Raw genomic sequence first — 21,325 nt, 5'->3', positions numbered from 1 at the left:
GATTGTATGTGGCTCCGTGTAACAGATGGGAGTGGAGTATGAGGTAAGAGTGAGCTGATCAGGTTATTAAACTAATGCTAAGCTGCCTAACTGCTGAAATAATTGATGTTTACAACTTACACAAAGCAATGAGGGAGTTTGGCTTGGAAAAATGCATGGTTTAGGTGTTAGCCTGTGTTAAGCTTGAGTTTGGAAACCACTTTCTTTGGTAGTTGTGTTACATAATTTCTGTGTCACATGGAGAATCCCCAGAATCCAGTCTTTGGATTTAGGCTTCTGTCTTCCAGCACCATCACAGGGATGAAGGCAGCCAAGTGCTCCACTGGAACCTGGTTGCTTATTTCTTCCTGGTGCCCAGTCTTTTCTCTCACTTTTTAATCATCTTTTGCATGTGTTACAAGTTGCAGCATTTCTAGCTGTATTTGAAGAATGTCTTGTGTTTGTAGATAGATTTATAGGTTTTAATTATAAATTTCCCATCTTTCTTCAGTTTAACATTTGGCAGACTCCCTCGATGTATCCTTCCTGGGATGCTCCTTTAGGTGTAGACCTCAACACGTCAGCACCAGCACTGAAATCTTTGCTCCCAGCTACTCCAGCTTGGAATACACAAACCCAATAATCTTTGATTTTAGATCTGTGCCAGCCTCATCCTCCTCCTGAAATAGATCCATCTGGCTCAATGCATTTTCATTCAACAGAAAGTTAATTCTGGAATGGAAGTGGCTTTTATAATGCTCATGTCCCGTGGGGTTATATGTAAAACCTTCTGTTTTCTGGAAGTGGCAGCTTGGTGTGGTTCCCATACTCACAGCCGTATTCCCATTTCAGGCCTGCAAAACTCTAAGCCAGGCTGCAGGGAGCCCTCTTCGATGAGGTCAGGGAATTAAGATCTTTTGGGATTCATTCTGAACCTGATCTGCTTAATAACTGGGTTCTTTGTCTCCCTCTTCCTGTCACACATTAAAAAGTTCACAGAGTGAGATTTTTAAGTCTTCCTTGCACAGTGAGAAGTGTGAACAGAAGATATGTGGGAATGAAGAGAAATATTCATGAGAGAACAAAGGCATGTCCTAACTTTGAAGCTGGGGTGGTGCAGCCCAGCATGCCAATGGACACGGGCTGAATGGTGCAGCCCTCGGAGAAGGCGTTGATCATTGCAGAGAGATTTTTGCATATGGTACAGGACTACTTGTTCAGGCATCTTTCAGCCTTTAATCATACTGACAAGAAGCTGGAGCACAAATAACTGCTGTCTTACAGACACAGTGGAGATTGTGGAAGAATGAGACAGTGAAATACTTTGTAGAATTATTTTTGCTAAAGTTGTTTATAGTCGATGAAGTAAACATGGGATTAGTGAACTGGGATCAGGGTCTGTGCATGAGCCATGCTAGGAGTGCTCTAGCCCTAAGGAGAGGTGGAGTTCCCCACTGCAGCACAATGTGCAACAGCTTATTCTGGTAAAGCCTGTAACACAGTTCAGTTTGACAATTCAGGTTAATGTCAATCATTGGTAATTGTTCTGGACCAGAATTTCAAGTGATGAAAACTGTCTCTTATACGGCCTACTTACACTGTAGTAGCAAGATCAGAATCAGGCCCAAAGGACAGGACAGCTAGTGCGGGATCAACACCAATTAGACGTGACTAGGCAATGCTCTGTGTTATGGTAGGCTGAGATATCCTCTGTACACTGTGCTATCAGAAAACAAAACTGGATATTTCTGGATATGAATTTACTTTAGAAAAAGGCATCATATGATCTTTTGGCTGTGCCCCTGAAATGAAAGAACATGCCTCTAATCTGTTTGATGGGTGATACCGTATGCCTGTGGCTTCTCTGTGCTAGATATGAGTGTCTCAGCATATGGTTGTGAAACTAGAGGTTGATTATTTTTGAAAGTGTTTTGACAGATACTCAACTGACAAATTCCCTGTTAAAAAAATCCCCAAACAAACAAGAAGGTTTTGTCTGATACTCTGCTGATGATGCTGTTTGGATTTAGGATCATACTTCAATTTCTATTCCTTTCAAAGGTAGGGAGGGAAAAGCACCCCTAGTATTATCAATCAGAAGGATTAAGTTTTTAACAATGGCTAGGGGAAACAGGCAGATTGCATGGAGTGATGTGTCCCGCTGCCATGGTGCCTCACCTCGGTGTCTCTCCCTTCCTAAGAGAAGTGCTAATTTAGTGAGCCAGGCATTTCCATGTGAATTTTCTTTAACATGGTATCTTTATGGAGAAAGTAGTTTTAAATGGGGCCACAGACACACCTCATTATTTCATTAGGAATCCCCTAATCTGTGACCAAAAAGCATGTTGCTCTATCATTTAACCTGTTCTCATCATTGCCGCTAACATCTGACAAGAATCAATGTGTAAGCTCACATGAACTGGGGGCAGGAGGAGCAGCCTAAGTGCCAGGTTTAGAGAAAATACTTAAACTTGCTGAAATACAAGACCTGGGCTTAGGAGACCTGGGCTTCATTTCCAGGTGTGCCTTTCCTTTGCTCTCCAGCTGGGGTGCCAGCTCATCTCTCTGTTCTTTTCATCTCTTTTCCTTATCTGTGTCCTCTGTTTAACTGATCCAAGCCCAGACTAATCTGTGCAGCGTCTTTCCTTGTGATATTGTTGATCAATGATATAAATAACAGCCAGATATCCAACAGACATAGACATCCAGTAGTTACCACAATTAATCCTAAAAAGAAGCGTTTAGTTACTTGAGTAGCAAAAGCAAGAAAGCCGACTTTCCTGTGGGTTGGTATCCTAAAGGTGAATTCTTAGGTGGTCTCTAATAGCTCCAGCAAGTCCCTTGTATTTGATCTTTCACTGAACCTCTTTGCTCAGTAGGAATATTTTAATGCCATTTTCTTCCCAGATGTCAACTTCTGTGACATTGGCAGAAATGGAATTTTGGGAGACCTCTGACTGTCTGCCAAGCCTTGGCTGAAATTAGACACAGTCCTCAAAGTCTAACGAGCAGAGGTGAGGGGAGGGTATGAGAGAGGGAAGCAGACTGATAGACCAGTGCAGGCAGCATAATCTTACAAACTCTTCTTTTCTTAGCAAACCAGGCTAAAAATCATATTGGTGACAAAAGGAATTTTTACTCATTTAAACACAAACATGAAAATACAGTTCTTAGCTTTTAAAGGAACCAGATCAGATCTTCACATTGGATTCCTCTGTTTGCTCCACTAATTACCAGTATGTTAACGCAAGCATCTTTTCTCTGCTTTCCTGCTCACCTCAGTTAATAACTACAGTAGCATGAATTTTCCCTGACACTACACCAATACTGCAGGAGAGCCTCCTTTATTTTCAGCTCCCTAAAATGGCAGACTTGGGTCCCACTAGCTTGTCTCATTGCCTTTCAGTAGTGACTGGATAATTAAATTACGTGAGGAGCAGAAAAATGATCCTGCTCTTTGCTAGGCAGCGTGAAGCATGTCCTGCTGCTCATCCCATCAGATGCTCCTCATGGCACAGTAGGATTCCTCTGGGACCATTTGGTGCTGGAAAGCTCTGTCTGCTTACAGGAAACGTGGGTCTGGCCTGAAGCTTAAGCGTGACTGGATTGCACGCCTGCTTTATGTCCTTGAGGAGTGATGAGTCCAAACTGTAAACTCAGACCTCGGTTTTCTGAAATTCAAATTCTAATTTGTACCTGTTTCTTCACTGAAGAATCTTCTCCTGTATAAAGGCACCTTCTGTCACTGTCTTCATTCCTTTCTACTATGTAATTTAACATCTCATAATGTAGTCATAAGTACAAACCTGAGACACATCAGGGGACAGAAACATTCATTCTTTCATTTAATTTCTGCATAAAGTAAAGGAAAGCATGAAGAAAAATTAAGTCTCTGAAAACCTGAATTTCTTTTTACATTGCCATGGTGGAAACCAGATAAGCACTGTTGCAGTCAGCAGTATGAGGAAGGCAAATTGAAGACGTCTGATCCACAGTCAAAAACTTGGCCATTGTCTTGTATATGATGTGAATTCTGTGTGTGATAGCTTTAAACAGGCTCTGTAGGTGGATCAAAGTAGCATGTCGTTACCAAATGCACCCTGCCTTTGTCAAACAAAGCCACTGTGTCTTGCAGTGATTTTGTCAGAGCCTAAACTACCCGTAGGTCACAGTCAATTCATAAAAATACCAACATGCAATGAAGCCAATCTTGTTAATAATGCATCAGGTATTATAGCAGTGCTGCGGTTTAAAGTGCCTGTAACAGTGGATCGTAGCTTTTCCCGCTTCTGGAAGTCTGAGTCAATTTATCTTTATATCAACAATAAACCAGAATGGGCAGAAATCAAAGCAAGCAATGTTTTTATTACCGCTTTTAAATAAAACATTGTGCCAATATTTTTTCCCTAACATTACATCTTTATTTTCTCAAATTTATTGACAATTGCTATTTATCTTCATTTCTCCTTTCTTTCACAAAACTATCTCATCCTTTGATTTACTTTATCCGTAAGTAAGATACCTAATTCTTTTTATTTTTCCCTGATAAATCCCTGATTAATTGTATGTTATAAGCTATCCATGCAACATTGTGTCTTTCATTTCTAAATAGGCTTTCTTTTATGAATTTCTAGAGCAAACACTTTCTTCTCAAGAGCCAAAACCAAATCCAGGCTCAGCATTTCCCTGAACAATAGTAAGGCACTTCAAAACCAAGTACAATTCTCAGCACTGTGGACTCTTTCCATTTCTCTGTGAACAGGAGAGAATCAGACCTTATTTGTGGCACATCCTCTAATGGATTCTGCTATAGATGTGGCTGCCAATTTACCTCACCAATTAGGAGGACTCAGCATAGTAACTTTCTTTATCTGTTGTAGCTTCAAAAACTGCCATAAATTGTTGATTTGTAAGCATTTTGATTCCAAGATGGATTCTGGGCTGTATTTTTGCGGTTTAAAGTGTGTTCTTTCTTTGGTTTTGAACTGACTTGTCCTGCTGGTAGAAAATTAAATCATACATATAATAACAGGTTGATGGAAGGAGGCACTGCAGCCTGGCATTGACAGGCAAGGCACAGCTGTAGTGCATGTTGACATGAGATATGAAGATAAAGACAAGGGAGGAAGGAGGAGGAAAAAAAAAGATGTAAGTTCTATCTCAAGCCAAATTTCCAAGCCAAACTTCCTGAGAGGTGTCAAAGATGTGCCTGAAAAAGAAGCACACAAACACAGTTCAAGAAAAATAACATGTATCTACAGATGTAAAATAGGCAATCTGTCAGGAAAATGAGTATATTTTGAAGCCAGCTATCAATGTTGCTGTGTAATGATGCAAAAGAAAATACGCCAGCTTTAAAGAGCCTACGGTATCACACTGAAAGCAGAACAGAGAAATCGAGGCATTCTCTGGCTCCTGTCAGAACCAGTATCCAAGTTAACCGATTTTCAGGTGTGGGCCCTTAGAAAGATCTGATGGAAGTATCTGAGATCTCATGTCCTCAGTGGCAACTGATCTCTTCTGCCATCTATTCTCAAGGAGAAATGACTTGTGATAAGATTGAGAAGCAGCAGCTAGAGAACCAGCACTGCTCTGACAAAACTGGGGACTTCTTCAGGTCATTTGATTCTCTTGTGGCCAACAGAGACACTGGACAGTCACTCTTCGAGCATGGAAGGGAGAACAGTGGACATAGCAATCAGGTCTGTAGGTGTTATGTTGTCTCTTTATTGTAGTTGCATTGCCAGAGGTGGACTTGGTGAACTAAAATTGACATCCTACTTTGAAGCATGATGTGATTTTGAGTTCCAACAGCTACTGCATCTGGGTTTAATACTGTCATCCTCTGCTGCGTAAAATGGCTTGAACAACCATGAGCTTTTCAGTCATACCAAAAGCAACTGTTGTGTGCAACTTTGTCATTGGTAAAGCTGTCTGTGTGATTATGTTAGTTTAATAGCAGGCTGTTTAGGTAAATGAGCAGGGAGGCATATGAATGTCTGCAAATAATGTGGAGCATGATTACAAGACGATGCTGCAAGAGATGGGCTTGTCTGCCCCTTGTCAAGAGCTCTCCAAACACCCTTGAGCAGGGAGAGGCGGGTCTTGCTTAGTCTTGGACACAAACCCTCTGAGGCAGAGCGGAGTCCCAAGGATGCCTGACTGAAACCTGGGCTGAAAGGAAGTACTTCAGCAGGCTTGGCAATGTAGAGTGCAATACAGCCTTTTTGTAGAATGCAATACAGCCTATACAAGCCTGTATAGGACCTGAAGTTAGATAGAGGTGGTGGTTTTAGATTCCTCGTATTCAAAGTTGATTTCTTCTTTATGGAACCTAACCATGTGGGGTTTACTGCTGTAGCTGAGCTCATCTGAGAATAGGACAGTCAGGGATTTCTCATCCAGAATTGCAACAGAAACCAAAGGGGTGTGTTCATGGTTAGAGATGTGTAAGCTGTGGTGGTGTGGGGAAATGTCATTGCATACAACAGCATCTTTTCACCTGTGCGCTCCATCCTTCAGCCCTTGGGTCAGAATTCCCTTCCTGCAGTGGTCCACTGCTTGCCTTCCCTACCTCTGATCCACAGAAGCAAACACCTTGTTTTTCAAAAGATCCTTTTCTCATTAATGAAATGAAAGCCCTTAAGCTTGACGTGAAGCAGCTTGTTGCTGGATCAAATTAAACAGCCCCAGAGTTTCATTTCTTGCATCTTGGAGCTTTTCAAGGAGAAGCCCCTTTCCCTATCACTAGAATGGCTCTGTTATTGTTTAAATGATTACTCTCTTTCCCTGGAAAAATTAAAGAAAATCTGATATATTGATACAGGTGATCCATTTCATGCGAGTCAGTGACACTGACCATGACAGTACCAGCAAATTCATTGCTGCAGGAGGCCACTGAATCCAATACTAGCGGCTGGGCTTTTAAAGGGCACTGGGTAGTTTTAAGCTGTTTCTACCTATCTGGGTTAAGATAATGAGGGTAACCTAATATTATGCTTCAGGGCTTTAGTTACCTACCTGTGGGGTTCAGAAAGGAACTTTGCTTCCAGGGGCTCTGCAGAGTTTAATTGGCCAAGGGCTTTATGATTTGTGTTTCATTTCCTCTGAAGCCTCAGGTATTGGCTACTGCCAGAGGCCAGATACCAAACTGATGACATTGGATTTTGTCTCCTTTTAGTATCAGTGGGCTGTTACACCAACATTTCATCTTCCCCTCCCCAATTCCAGATTTATGCCATCACCAGAGGAGTTTTCTGGCTTTCCTACAATGCCCTGAAGAGAAAAATCCCTTTTGTATGTTTCACCAGCACAAACCACAAGCCATCTGACATCTTAAAACTTCTAGAAGAATCTTGACATCTGTTATTTATTTATAGAAAACAAAATTGATCTTTCGCTGTGAATCATATTTTTGATCATTAAAATGAAAAATAAAATCAGAATCGCATATGTATAATTTACAATTATGCATATGAGGCAGGCTTTTCTTTTTGTTACTCAAAATTTAAGTTTAAAAATACATCACATAGTTGTCCCTTGCTTCTTAATTTCCTGAAGAGCAGGGCTCCTTGATTTTTGTTTATAGCAAGCCTCTGACAAAACTCTGGCATCTCTCTTAATATCTATAGGCTTGGGATCAGTGTCCTACCTCACAAAGGATCTTTTATCTTCATGTCTGTGTAGCTCCTATTTCTTGGTCCTTCCAGTTGTCAATCTGTTCATCTCCTATTGAATTATCTGTTGTAATTAGAATATATTTTCTCATCTCAGGGGGACACCAGTTCCAAATGACTATTTTATAAAAGCAATTACTTTTGATATTAGGTATCTGTACATAAAAATGCAGTATTTCTTCCAATTAAAAAGCGCTAATGAATTTTGTGTCTGGAGAGGGAGTAGCTTATGCAATGCTTCTGTTTCTGCTAAGCCAATGAACAAGAAATGGGGCCTATAAGAGGACTGGTGCAGCCAGCAGTGGCCTCTATGCTGCACCTTTGAACAGCAGGTCAGGGAGAGGAGGTGGCTGTGCAAGGACATATGTTCCTTTCTTCTCCCCAGCAGGCCTGTTGTATACGTTGATGGACTTGATGCTTCTCCACAATGTGCTAACTAACTGTTTTTCCTACACTTATCTCCTACATCTGGCCCTCCATTACATGTTTCTCTTTGTATTTCCTCAGATAAAACTTTGAAGAAGAGGAAAGGACTAAGTTGTACATTAGGAATCTTGCATTTGGCATGGAGCAGCTTTAGCAGAGATCTCCATGGTCTTCTTCCCTCTACAGACACAGAAGGAGTTGTGCTGAGCCTTCTCAGTGGGAAGTTTGCCTTACATATATCAGAACTGCCATCTTTCGTCATCTCAAAATAATCTGAATGAGTAGGGAGCTTTTATCACAAGCTTTTCTACAAAAGGAATAATTTCAGAAACGTATTGATCACATTATTTTGGAGAAGACTCCAAATTCTGTCCCTAGGTTACCTTCCCTTAGGAATCCTCTCCTTTTTGTTCCCAAGAAGCCGTCTGTGTACGGAGGGCACATTGGGATAGAATCTGTTCAGTGAGGTAGAAAAGATGAACTTCCAGTGGGCTATTGAAGTAACTTGTTTTCTTGCTGTTACGACAAGGATGAAATCCACAGGCCACTGTTGCACTGCAACCTCTGTCTCTCCCACTGAACCATGTTGTCTTGTTGTCTTCTTCCCTGATTATCTTTCTGCATCAGTTTCTTGTCTTCAACATTAATAGCAAGCTCTTTGGGCTAGGAATCGTCTTTCTGGGCTTGTGTAGCATCTGCTACAATGGTGTCCTGAAGCTAGACTACATGCTATGAAAACACTAAGGAAAAAGTCGTTCTGGCCAAATCCTGTCCTGGTAGACAGGTAGAAAGGGTTTAAGGATTAATGCATCAATATGGTAGGGGCAGAATGTGTAGGATGAAATAAAGGTCAGCTTCCAGCTCAGATGCTGGTAACAGCCCTGGGCATTTTTATGACTGTTTCCATCTAACTCACTTCAAACACTTGACAGATATTCACAGGCTGTGCCTCAGGGTGCTCTCTGCAAGCAGGAAATGGCCATATTTTAAAGAGGAAGAAGAAACATAGGGCAAACCACATAAGGAGTTGGCTATTAGTCCTCTTTCTACGTAATTTGTCCTAACTGCCTGACTAGCTTCTGTGGGCAGCCAAGGGACAGCCCTCCTACAGGCAGAGCTGCCAAATCACTGCATTCCTTCACCACCACACCAGCAGTTTTCTCACACATAAATGTCTTAGAGGATTGTCAGTCATCTGGATGAAGGTTGAGAAATATTATGGCAGGCTTCCACTGGAGCAAACAGAATGGTCTGGAGGTGAGGTCAAGGTACAAAACCACTGCACCTCCTAGTTTCTAAAGCCGAAAAGTTGAACATGAAGTGCTTCAGCTTTACAAGTTATTGTGCTTTTTTTCCTTTTCCAAACCATCAGCCTCAGGAGACTGTTTGTCTCCTCCCTGGTTATATCTTCAGAGATTCTTGGGGCTGATACTGGATTCTAGGGAGCATAAATCTTTCAAGGAAGGATGCAGCAAACTTGATTACAACCATAAAAAATAGGACTGCATTTTGGATTTCAGATAAATGGAAGTGCTGGAGTCATTTAAATTGGATGAGGTTTTGTTTGTTGCTTTCCTCTTTGCAGATGGTTGGAGCCTCTGTCCCTGTAGAGCACAATTTGGTGAATGTTTCTGTATTTAAAACTAAATCTCATCCACATACAGCATTCCTTCTAGCTTGAAAGTAAGCACCTTTGATATGGGCAAAATTCAGATCAGTTCTCTGGGAAGCAAATCTTATATATTTTGTAGGTTTACTGCAGGGTTGTATTGGGAGAAACTGATTTGGGATATGGAGAGCTGGGATATGCAGAAATTAAGAGCCAGGCTCTGTTTAACATTTAGATTGAACCATGAGCTCAACCCTACTGACTCCTTGTGCTGCATACTACTGTTTGCAAAGTTGACTGAAATAGTGTCAAATAGTGAAATAGTTTCCAGTAAGTTTATTTTTCTGGATATTGTTGATCCTGGCACTTACAACTGCAAAATGCTTTTACTTTTCTAGGTTCAGTTTTCGTGTACTGAGCTGCTAATGCATACAGCAAATCTATGCCTATGGCACAAAATTTGTTTCATATTGTCCAAGGCAATAATCTCAGAGATCCACTCCAGCTCTGGTCATTTCTTCATTAACTATAGCTTGTGCACTATTTATGGAAGTCAAGGAAAGGCAGATCCCTTGTTTGGAAATGTTTGCATGGGATTCTTTGGCAAAAATGAAGGATACAGCATGGGAGAGGGAGGAAAAAGAAAGTACAAGCTGTGAAACTTGCTCAGCATTTTGGCAGAGTCAGGGTGGTATCATAGGATGGAGAAGAGAGAAATACCATTCTACATGTGATGCCATATGATACTACATTGGCTGTCATCTACCAGTGCTGGCATCACAGGGAATCACTGGACAGAAGATGTTTCAGCTTTTGCCAGGGGCCTGTGTTAGAAACTGAGGGGGCCTAGTTTACGATTCACAAATCAACCACAACAGGACAAGAATTCAGGCAGTCACTAGTTTTGATTTCTGGCTCCATATCTTGTGCAATCCTGGGGAGTTCCTTAACCTTTCAGCAGATCATTTCTGCCCAAAAGTGGGTGGAATGACTCCTTCCAACTTCAAGGTTGGGAGCCAGGTTCAGTGGTGTTCAGGAGGCACTGCAATATTTCAGTGGCTGTTGCAGCATTGTCCTGGAGCAGCCCAACAGCTAAAGTGTCCAAGGTAGAACGATTTTGTTTATTTCTGAAAAAAACATCTTTTTCTGATACTGAGTCTCAAGCCCCAAATCTCCTTCTTTTGGAATGTAGTAAGTAACTTGGGTGGTTTTTATCCAGAGATGTAGAAGTAGTTACTGCTGCCATTTTTTAGCCTCTGTATGTCCCTTCTTTGTGAAACCATCTGCCTGGTGGGACGCAGCAAAGCTCATGGCACCTTTTCTCTTTGCTGTAATAAGAGAGCCCCACAGAGGCTTGCTGAGCCTCCCCCAGATGCCTCCTTTAACACCCAGACTGGGCAACATACTGCACTGAGCAGCCCATCAGGGCCTCCCTGGGTGCATATGAGAGGCAAGGCACCCTTTATGTGACTGAGACTTTCTCTGAAGTAAACATGTTAACTTGGAAAATTTGTTCCTCTTAGTTATTTTTAGGGATCACTAAAAGGGAGCTATAAACAGTCAGGCAACTGGTGAGCAGAGACCTTTTGCTTAGTGTTGAACAGCTCGCTCTTATTGCTCTTTCCTCCTCCTCCAGCCAGCTGCTTTTCTTATGCATCCGCTTCACTCCAACATGTACTGTTAGCTCCTGAAGGAGGAAGACCAGTTTTTTCCTCCATGCCTACAGAGATGCCAGCCAGTGAGGCTGTGCCTTCACTTGAAGCTTCTAGTTGCAACAGAACAAGATGACAAAATTAGCACAATGCAGTAATTCAAGATGGAAGCATTAGGACCGATTCGTTAGGTGCAACTAACTGAATACCTGCTTCCAAAAGGGTTTTTCCTGCAACCAAACTAGATCTCAGAGAAGATACTTTAAGAACTGTCCTTTCTTCTGTATTGGCAAAAATAGAGTGGAGATTATATGTTCATTAAACACATACACAAGGAGAAAAAAAAACCAAACACAACCAATTTTTAAGTCCCTGCCTGTGGCAGGGGGTTGGAACTAGATGATCTTTAAGGTCCCTTCCAACCCAAACCATTCTGTGATTTTATATAGAAGTAGCTTAAAGAAAAAATCATAAGCTGAGTCTTGTTTTAGCTGCATTACCTACCCTGGAGTCTATGAACCTTTTTATTTTCTTTCAGAAGATATAACTGGAAATGCTAAAAGACACCTGTATCAGTCTATGTAGAGTTGCTATTATCCCTGAATTTTTCTTCCCCTGGTTAAACTAGGATCTAAAGATTTTTATTGCCTTACAAGGTATGCAGGGATGTTTTCAACTGAGAAATCAGAGCTGGAAAAGGAAGGAAATGACTGTTTTGCTGGTGAGTTTTATGTCTCCTGTTTAAAAGAAATGTTTCAGGAGTCACAAGTAAAACTGCTGGGTGACTGTACCAAGGTTTTTTAGAAGATAATGTTTTATTCCCTCCTAGAACCAGAACACTTCTATGTTGTTACTCAGGAGTGCAAATGGTTTAAGTAGATAAAGCTCAGAAGTTTGGCTTTGGAGCCGTTCTCAACCTAAGACTGAGACAGGTCAGCAGGGCCATTGCAGAGGTTTTGCAGCAGTTCTGTCAGTGCTGACGGGACCCAGTGGCCTTGGGGGTGAAGCTGGCGCTGTGATTGTGCCCGGCATCCCTTCTGATGAGTGAGGGATGAGGTATGGGAGCAGAGCTGCAGCTGCTGAAGGGTGATCTTGCCAGACATAGCAGGAAGGTCAGAAAAAGGCTAAGAACAGATGTATAGTATTGTGAACATGGCTGTATAATTATTTTCAATTGCTTATTTTTACTTGGAGTTGTCAAAAGGTTAGTTACATCTGAGAACCTTGGCTGAACCTGATTTACATCTGCCTGTAATTGTGCTGCAAATGAAAAAGAACAGTAAAAAAAATCACAGATGTAGTTTGATCTTGCTTTTGCCATACTTTCTCACATAAATCTCTTCAGTAATTTTCCCATCATGACAGGGTTTATGGTGAAAAATAGAAGGTCTCTTTTCTTCCTAGAAAATTATGCATCCTACTGAGTAATTAATCTGGTCAAGAAACTGAGGCCGGTTCATTGTGCTCTCCATTCTCCCAGCAATTTCTGTCTTACACAGAAATCTCTGCAGTGAGAGCAGTAAATTTGACATGAGTGACAGACACTAATTATTTGTGACCCCATTGTCATCTGCAGCGTTGAACTAGGTATGACCAATCCTGGTGTATGGGCTGTAGATCTTTTTAGTCTAAAATTGGTAGAAAAGACAGCTGTAAAAATAGCAGCTCACTGGGCACTGCCACTGTTCCCTCTCTCCCCTCTCTGCCCATCACCATTTCAGAGCTGGCAGCATGATTTCAATCCTTCGTTTTGACGTGAGCCACAGGGTTACACTATCAGCAATGCTGCTGTACCCTGTCCACAGTGGCTTCACATGGAAAAATGGTGAAATGGGTGCTAGGTAGAGCCGTATCATGGATAAAAGGAGGATCTGGAAGCCCGCAGTAAGATGAAGAAAACAGAAAAATGTTCTCATCTGGTCTGCCTTGGTTAAACCCCAGGTATATGCTGGAAATTGAACTAGAAGCACTTCTCCATTTGTCTTTTGTAGGTTTTATACTGCTCCCCGTCACTGTAAGACCTAAACACCCAGCACATAAAATCAATAGCAATTGTCTCTCTGCCAAGCAGCAGTATTTCCAGAAATGTATCCCTTTCCCTGTTGTTCCAGTAGGTGAGACCAATGGGAATGAGCTGTCCCTGAAGGCTGGCTGGGTTTTTGCTGAGCAGAAAACACCCAAGCCACAGGGCATGAGTAACTTGTTCTTTGCTGACTCTCTGTCTTTGGCAGCCCTCCTATGCATCCTGTGGGAGAACTGCTGTAGAGTATTCTGCTCTTCCATGTCCTCCCAGGTATTGTGCCTATGTTCAGCATGCTGGAAGGCTCCTGATGAGATGATTCTGCTCAGTGGTCCCAGACTGTTGGGCACCTCTCAGATGAGGGCCTGGAGGATGTGCTGCAAGGTGTGTCCTGTTCACCAGCAGCTTCTACTTCAGCCAGACCTGAGGGGACACTGTGATCCATTGCCTGCCTGCTGATCCCATCTGTGAAGACCAACCTTTTTGTGAGAAGGTGGTGCTGAACTGGCACCCCTTTTCTGTTTGTTTCACAAAAGGCTAACCAGTGCAGATTACTGTGGATTTGGGGGTTAGCAAGTTATGACTTTGACTTGAGTAGTCATAGGGCAAAGTCCTCTGTTGAAGAAACATTTGCTGAAGCAACAGATAATCCTTTGAGATGACAAATGCTATGGAAATGTTATCCTATAGAGGATAACATAGTTATGAGACATAGTTATATTGTGTCTAGCTAACCAAGCATACATTGAAGAACATTGCCTGTAATTGCTGCATTTAGCACACATACACATATAAAATATATTATATTTATTGCTCCTAAAGAATCCTAGAGACACTTTAGTGCTTTTCTTGAGGAATGAAGCAATGTGATACAATTTATTTAATTGGTTTTATATATTGGTCAATGTTACTGCATTGGTATAATAACTGTCAGTCTGACTAGGCTAAAATTTGGGTAATGAATGGGGAAAAAACCTCACAGCAATATGTTCTGAGAGTAAGTTAGACATATGATGAGTCTTTCCTAAAACAAGATCAGATTAGCAGCATGAAGAGGTAGAATATCAGATTAGGAAAAATGTATATGGAATAATTGTCATGCATGATTTGGAAGGCTACCTAACTAATTCTATAAGAATTATAGAGAGAATTATTCTCTATAAGACAAATAGCAAAGTGCTTGATGCTTCCTGTGGGTTGAAAGTTTCATCCCCCTGTGACTTGTGTCATAAATACACAAGTGTTTTGTTCCATCAACTGCAAGAGTATCAAGAATAAAGTTTTCAACTCCTGGAATTAAATTGTTGCTTAAAGTCAAATGAGCACAGCACATCTTGGAGACCCTTTCATCAAAGCAGGTCAGTTAGCTTTAATGAAGTCTTCAGTTTGCTTTGATGTAACATCAGAACCCAGCCCAGATGATTCCAAATGATCAGCAAATAAATTTCCACACTGCAGTCTTTCAAGGGCGTAGGCTTTAAGAAGTGTCTAGTTTTCTGGATTCTTTAACTTCTGAAGTGCATAATTTGACTCCCTGTTTGTGCTTTTTCTTTTGAGGGAGCTGCTGACTTCCCTGTGAAACTGAGCCCCCCTTTAAGATGCCAGATATTGGGCAAGTAAGGCAGAGGCATGCAGCATCACTGCTTGCTATTAGTGTCTTTTAAGTCTAAGACTGTATCGTGCAGGGACATTAGGCTGCCATGGTTTTCTTTTTGGATGGGGAGAGATTTACAGTCTCAGACATGTAATTTCTCTAATTACTTGAGCAAGGAGTAATTGTCAGGCCAGGGATGGCAACACTGTTAGGCTCTTCCGTTCTAATTTTTCTAAATGAAGTATTATTAACTACTAAAGCTAGTCGAAGTGCCAAAATAGCGTCTTATCCTCAATTGGAAAAAAAGGGACAAATGTTACCATTTCCTTTAAAATGAAGCTTCCTAAAATATTTTCAGAAATATGTAATGTGTATTGAAGTTCTTCACTTAGTGAGCTTGAGACAGGACATGAGCGTTTTCCTACTTGTCTTCTGGGACAGTTCCATACCTTACTGAAAGAAAATGTGTTTGGGAGAGGAAGACAACACAGCTGGCCTGAGAGAAACAGTAGTCCTTAAGCAGCAGGAGGGCTCTGTTTTGCGTTACTGAATGTTGGGGGATAAGTTGTCAAAGGCTGAAGATCCTAGGTTGTCAGTGTGACTGCCTGAAGAAGAGAGCTGTCTGCTGACACCACGTTCCCTTGCCTTGAGCATACCTTTCCTTCTGCCTAGTATTTTGTTTCAGTTACAGCTTTGAAGAAATTCATTATTGATTAAGCATCAGCAGCAATCCCAGTAGCTCAGTGCGTTGGTCTTTTCTCTCTGTGTCCCAGTAATACAATAGCCTGGAAAAAAAGATGCTGTTTTGTCTTTGTCTTCCTGCTTTTCCCTTCATGGGTGTATGGCCTGGGGAGGTTTCTGCTCATGCCTCTGTTCAATCTCCCTTGCTAGTGAGACCTGGAGTTCACCTCCCCCACACACCTATAATGAGGCCATGGCTGCATGAGCCTCTTGTTTTCCCTTCTTTGCAACAACTTGCTAGGCTTGAATGCTTGGAGCTGTCTGAATTTTTCAAAAGCTTGGCCACGCCAAGAATGTTTTTCTGTAGGGTGTTCTTTTTTATTTCTTCTGCCCTCCCCCCTCCTGCTAAGACTCACGATTCACTCCGAGACACTTGAGCATTTCAGTGCATGATGATGAGGAACATGAAGAAGACATCAAAGGCACAAACACAAGCAAGATCTGTCCTGACTTGGGATCACTGATTGTAGTATAAGGTATGTATTTTTTAGGCAATGTCTGAAATTCAGTACCAGAATTCCCAGGTACTGCAGGTACTCAGTCTTTTTATGTTCAGACCATTTGTAGTGTTGCACTTAACCTTAGCACAAGGTTTTCTCATAAGTACTACAGCAGAAAATGCTAATTTTACTCTTTCAGACCACTAGCAAGCAGCTGTCTCTCTGTTCTGTCCTGTGACTAGGCAGAAATTATGAAGAATCTATAACGAGTGAGGGGACAATGTTAGCAATGAGGTGCAAGGGACATTCCTTCAAGAGGGACTAAACTGTCCCAGATCTTACTGTGACTTGGAGAAGCCAGTCTCGTCTTTGTACTGCCTTACGTGGTTTTTATGAGCAAAAGTTGATGATGTTCCCTGTCTTTCTCTTTAATTGTTTAGTTGAAATAATGACATCTTCCTCTTGAAAAAATCCTAATTAGCAAAATGTTGAGTAGGACAAACTCTAATTGTTTTGCTCTGCGTTGGAAATGATTTGGAGGATATTTGCACATGTCTGTATGGTATCCCCAAGACTATTATAAATCGCTTTTTCGTTTATAATGACTTGTTGATACTGAGCCTTTTGGAAAGAAAAGCTTTGACATTAAACACAGGATATTTGAGGAGCTTATTTATGAGAATTCAGCACCAAGTTAAATGCCTGTTGCCATGGAAGAGGTTCTTAGCGATGTGATCATATGGGCATTTTTAATGTCAGTTTAGTTTTGTTTTACGTGTATTTTGGAGTTCACTAGTAATTTACCAGTGATGAAACCTATAAATGCATCGCTGACTGACTAATGTCTCAGCACTAACCAAGTGGGGCTAATCAATTTAGCTTAGCTGTGTCCAAACTTTCTGATCCTGTAAGCTGTATCGAGCTGAGTATCTTGTATAATACACATATTTCATTTGTCAGAGATCTGAAGGACAGAGGAAATCTGCAGTAATTCCCAGGTGAGAGATGGTGTCAGCTCCCTAATAATTTTAGCACATCTTTGTGGGAACAGACCGGGCAATTGTGCAGCTGAGTCCAAATGACCCATCTATTGACTCACATAGCAAAATCAGATTTCTCCCCTATTTCCAACCCAGCAGCAGCTGGTGACCTGTTGCACAGCTGTACTCCCAGCATGAGAACCAAACCTGAACCTTTCAAGAGCTGCAGGTGGTCTTAGAGCCACAGAGCACATGCCTCAGCTCCAACACTTACTCCAGACTGACATTAATATGGAGTTAAACTGGCATCTATACATGTGAAAGAAATTCAACAAATGAATGGAGCTGTAGTGGTCTATACTGGGAAAGGGCCTGGCCTCCAGTTCTTACTAAGACAAACTCGATTCGTTATCTTATGGATAATTAGGCATTTTGGAATGTTTGGATTTATACAGGATTTATACAGGAAAAAGGAGAAAACATGAAAGCTTCTAATTGATTATAGTTCATTATAATTATGCACTGATACTACAAGATGTGTTGATATGAACTCTGGTTTGAAAAGGTGAGGATAATTTCCACAGAGCCATGAGAGTTTCAGAGCTGAGTTTCATGAGAGTTCGGATCTCATTTATCTAACAACATTCTGTGGTCACAGAAGAGGTTAGATCCATTTCCTTTATCTTAATAATTTGGGGTTTGTTTGTCTTTTTCATTTAGGTCTGGCAAAACCCATGGGATTAGTTGAAGGTCCAGGAGGCTTGGGCCAGGGAGGAATGGCTGCTACCCTGAGAGATGATAGCCATGAATCAGAAACTAAGTATGAAGAATATGGTTACAATGCCCAACTCAGTGACAGGATATCACTGGACAGGTCCATCCCTGACTACAGACCAAAAAAGTAAGTTGAATTCCACATTATTATTAAGAGTAAGTCATTGATTGTTGTTCTGTTGACCCATGGTGACATTCTTTTCACATTCCTTCCTGGTTAGAGAATGACAGCAGTTAGTCATACATAAACCCCTGAGTTTAGTGAAAATTCAACAGACCAACTGCCATCTCAAGCATGAAGTGCCATGTGCTAGTTCTGTGAGTAATACATTAATACGCATATGCAAAGGCTCAGATGAAAAACTACATCAGGGTATTGGTGTTTGTTGGTTTGGTTCATTTAGAAAAAGCCAGGTAGTGCCAGCTTGAGCCCACCATGAGAGGTGGGAGCCTTAGTCTGTGCTGCTTGTAGTCATGTGCCAGCAAACACTTTTTAGATACTGGTCACTTAAAACACCCCAACATGTCAAATCAACAGCCTTTTCTTTAATTGCATTCGATGTTCTTAGAATTGTTTACTCAGGGTTTACAATGTGCTGAAACATGGACTAAGTGCGATCAATTGGGGTCCTATGATTGCAACAAGATTTTTTTTTTGTCTTTGGAATATGTATTTATTTTTATTCTAGTGTTATATTCTTCCCATGCCTGTGCTATGTTTGACACTGCAATTACATGTTTATTATTTGTACTGATTTATTATATTTTGTATTGAATGTCTTTCAAATCTTTCATATTTATGGAGTTATGTATCTTCCAGATGAGACATCCACACTGTCATCCTATGAATGACAATCAGTAATGTCTTAATGCAGAGGAGATCAGCCGCAATGCCTAGTTGCCCTCAGGAGACAGAATTGAAAAGAATACTTAATTAATTTCTAATAATAATCTTCTGTTTTGAAAGACCCACTGGGGCTCCTGGGAAGAACTGAAAGTTAAATAAAAAAGTATCTTATTAAGTGGCAAGAAAAGTTTAGTCAAGCAAAACAGCTGTGCTCTGCGAGTACGTCGCAATTGAATTAGGATTCAATTTGGCAGCAGTTAGAGCTGCCAAAAAAAAAAAGAGAATTCCAGCAAAACAAAACTTCAGCTTAACTACAAATTTCAGTAACTGTGTTACATATTAATGTCATCTTAGAAGTATTGAGTCAGCATTTGTTTTCTCAGACACTTGCTATACAGAAGAAAACCTAGCTAAAAGAAACGGCAAAGAAAAAAATCTGCTTTGATACCACAACATGGCTTGTCCAGTGGTCTCATCTCTCCATCTTTCTTGATGTATCATAAAAATCCATCATGGAATTATTCTGGGGAAAACAAAATCTGTAGTTATGCAAATATTTGGGTTGTGCATCAGATCTGGTCCAAAGATCATTAAAGATCAGTGTGTGAAAGATCAGTGAGGTTTGACCTGGCCTGTTATTAGCTGCTGCGGTCAGGTGGGTGATAAATGAGAGTGCTCCACTAGGAAGTACAAAAGCAAAGGCTGCAGAGCTTGGATCGAGCTCGGCAGTGGTCAGAAGCATGACTGCATTTGCAATGCAGTGATGTTTCATTTCAGATTATGCTTTTCCACAATTTTACTTGGAAGTTTTGTTGAGTCACTCATATAAGCTTTTTGACATGCTCGTTTTGGGAATCTCATACAGCCGTGCTGCATGATTACCTGTCTGAGTTACCAGGAGAACTGCCTGCCCTGTGGCGTTTTGACATTTTTGAGGTGGTTCTAGTTAGGTCTAGATGCTGAAATTGAAACACTTTTCTCTAGATACTTGCCCTTCAGACTGAATTTGCCATGAAAAATGAGTGAAAGTTTGGAGAGGGTGGGAGCTCTTAATATATAAAGAGTTTTATCCACTTGTTTTGTCCAAATTTGTATGCTAACTTGCCCAAAGACCTCATCTCTGTCTCTTGATAATAGCTGTCATCACTGAGCCCTTCTCCGTCTGCTCGTGATTTATATTCATGTCATACCCAGAACTTTTCATTTTTAAACAGGGAGGACTTTTCATTTTTAAATTGAGAAGCAAGCTAGAATCAATGTGCAAGTCCATGGCCAGTCTATTAATAAAAACACTTATGTGGGTTCACTTTCATAGAATCATAGAATGGTTTGGGTTGGAAAGGACCTTAAGATCATAGAGTTCCAACTTCCTGCCATGGGCAGGAATGCCTCACCCTAGACCATGTCACCCAAGGCTCTGTCCAACCTGGCCTTGAACACTGCCAGGGATGGAGCATTTACCACTTCTTTGGACAGCCTGTTCCAGCGCCTCACCACCCTCACAGTAAAGAACTTCTTCCTTACATCTAACCTGAAATTCCCCTGTTGCAGTTTGAATCCATCACCCTTGTCCTGTCGTTACAGTCCCTGATGAAGAATGCCTCTCCAGCATCCTTGTAGGACCTCTTCAGATACTGGAAGGCTGCTATGAGGTCTCCACGTAGCCTTCTCTTCTCCAGGCTGAACAGCCCCAACTTCCTCAGCCTGTCTTCATATGGGAGGTGCTCCAGCCCCCTTATCATCCTCGTGGCCTCCTCTGGACTTGGTCCAACAGTTCCATGTCCTTCTTATGTTGAAGACATCAGAACTGCACACAGTGCTCCAAGTATTCCCAAAGTATTAAACCATACTTTCTCCCCATTCTGGCTTCCATTTAAAATGTTCAGATCTGCGTATCTGCACACAGCAGTAGGAATTAAAGAGATGAACAAAGAGAATTTATACTCAAGTCTGCATGGCATAGACACAATTTATGGATGTTAACATGATTTTCTTATGCAAATGTGGGACTTGTAATATTCCAGGCTTAGTCTTCTTTTAAAAGACATTTGATCAGAAATGTTTTCTTTTAGTTCATTTTATCTTTGAACTCCCCCCTTATTGTTGTCCAGTATCTTATTCTGGTAGAGTAAGCCTTTTGTTCCATCTAGTAGCATAGCTTCAGTAAACAATTGGCAGTTTAATTGCTTTTCAGGAGGTGTTTTCATCCCCCATGCAGCAAATCAAAAGAATATGTTACATTAAAGAGGTGTCAGACAGCGTGACCATGAAGGCTCCTAAATTGAAGTCACCTCCATGTCCTTCCACTGCAGTAAAGCCTGCAAACCTGGGCGGGTAGCCTGGCTCTCAAGATGCTTTTCCTAAACAGTTGCATTGTGTTCTGCTTTCCTACCTCCTGCTGACAGTGCAGATACTCCTTTTCACTCAGAAGCCTTTTCTTTTCGTAGGAATCACTAAGTACAGGAGACAACAGCAGATTTTGTGCATGTTGTATTTGTGTGCCAAATCGAAGCACTGTCAGTAACTACCTTGCTTGTGATTACAGTTCACACTATAATTACAGAATTATAGTTTGATCTTAACGTGG

The 21,325-nt window shown here is 41.2% G+C and overlaps 1 protein-coding gene across 1 annotated transcript in view; it reads left to right on the top strand.

Moving 5' to 3' along the window:
• GALNT9 (polypeptide N-acetylgalactosaminyltransferase 9) overlaps positions 1–21,325 on the top strand; it is a 148,074-nt gene that overhangs the window by 13,566 nt on the left and 113,183 nt on the right. The window contains exon 2 of the mRNA XM_030501646.1: positions 17,838–18,018. Within this exon, the coding sequence (XP_030357506.1) occupies positions 17,838–18,018 (181 nt within the window). The remainder of the gene's footprint in view (positions 1–17,837; positions 18,019–21,325) is intronic.

The sequence above is a fragment of the Strigops habroptila genome, chromosome 11 (assembly GCF_004027225.2).
Source record: "Strigops habroptila isolate Jane chromosome 11, bStrHab1.2.pri, whole genome shotgun sequence".
Lineage (NCBI taxonomy): Eukaryota > Metazoa > Chordata > Aves > Psittaciformes > Psittacidae > Strigops > Strigops habroptila.
The sequence above is the reverse complement of the archived record's forward strand: the minus strand, read 5'-3'. Positions and strand labels throughout refer to the sequence as shown.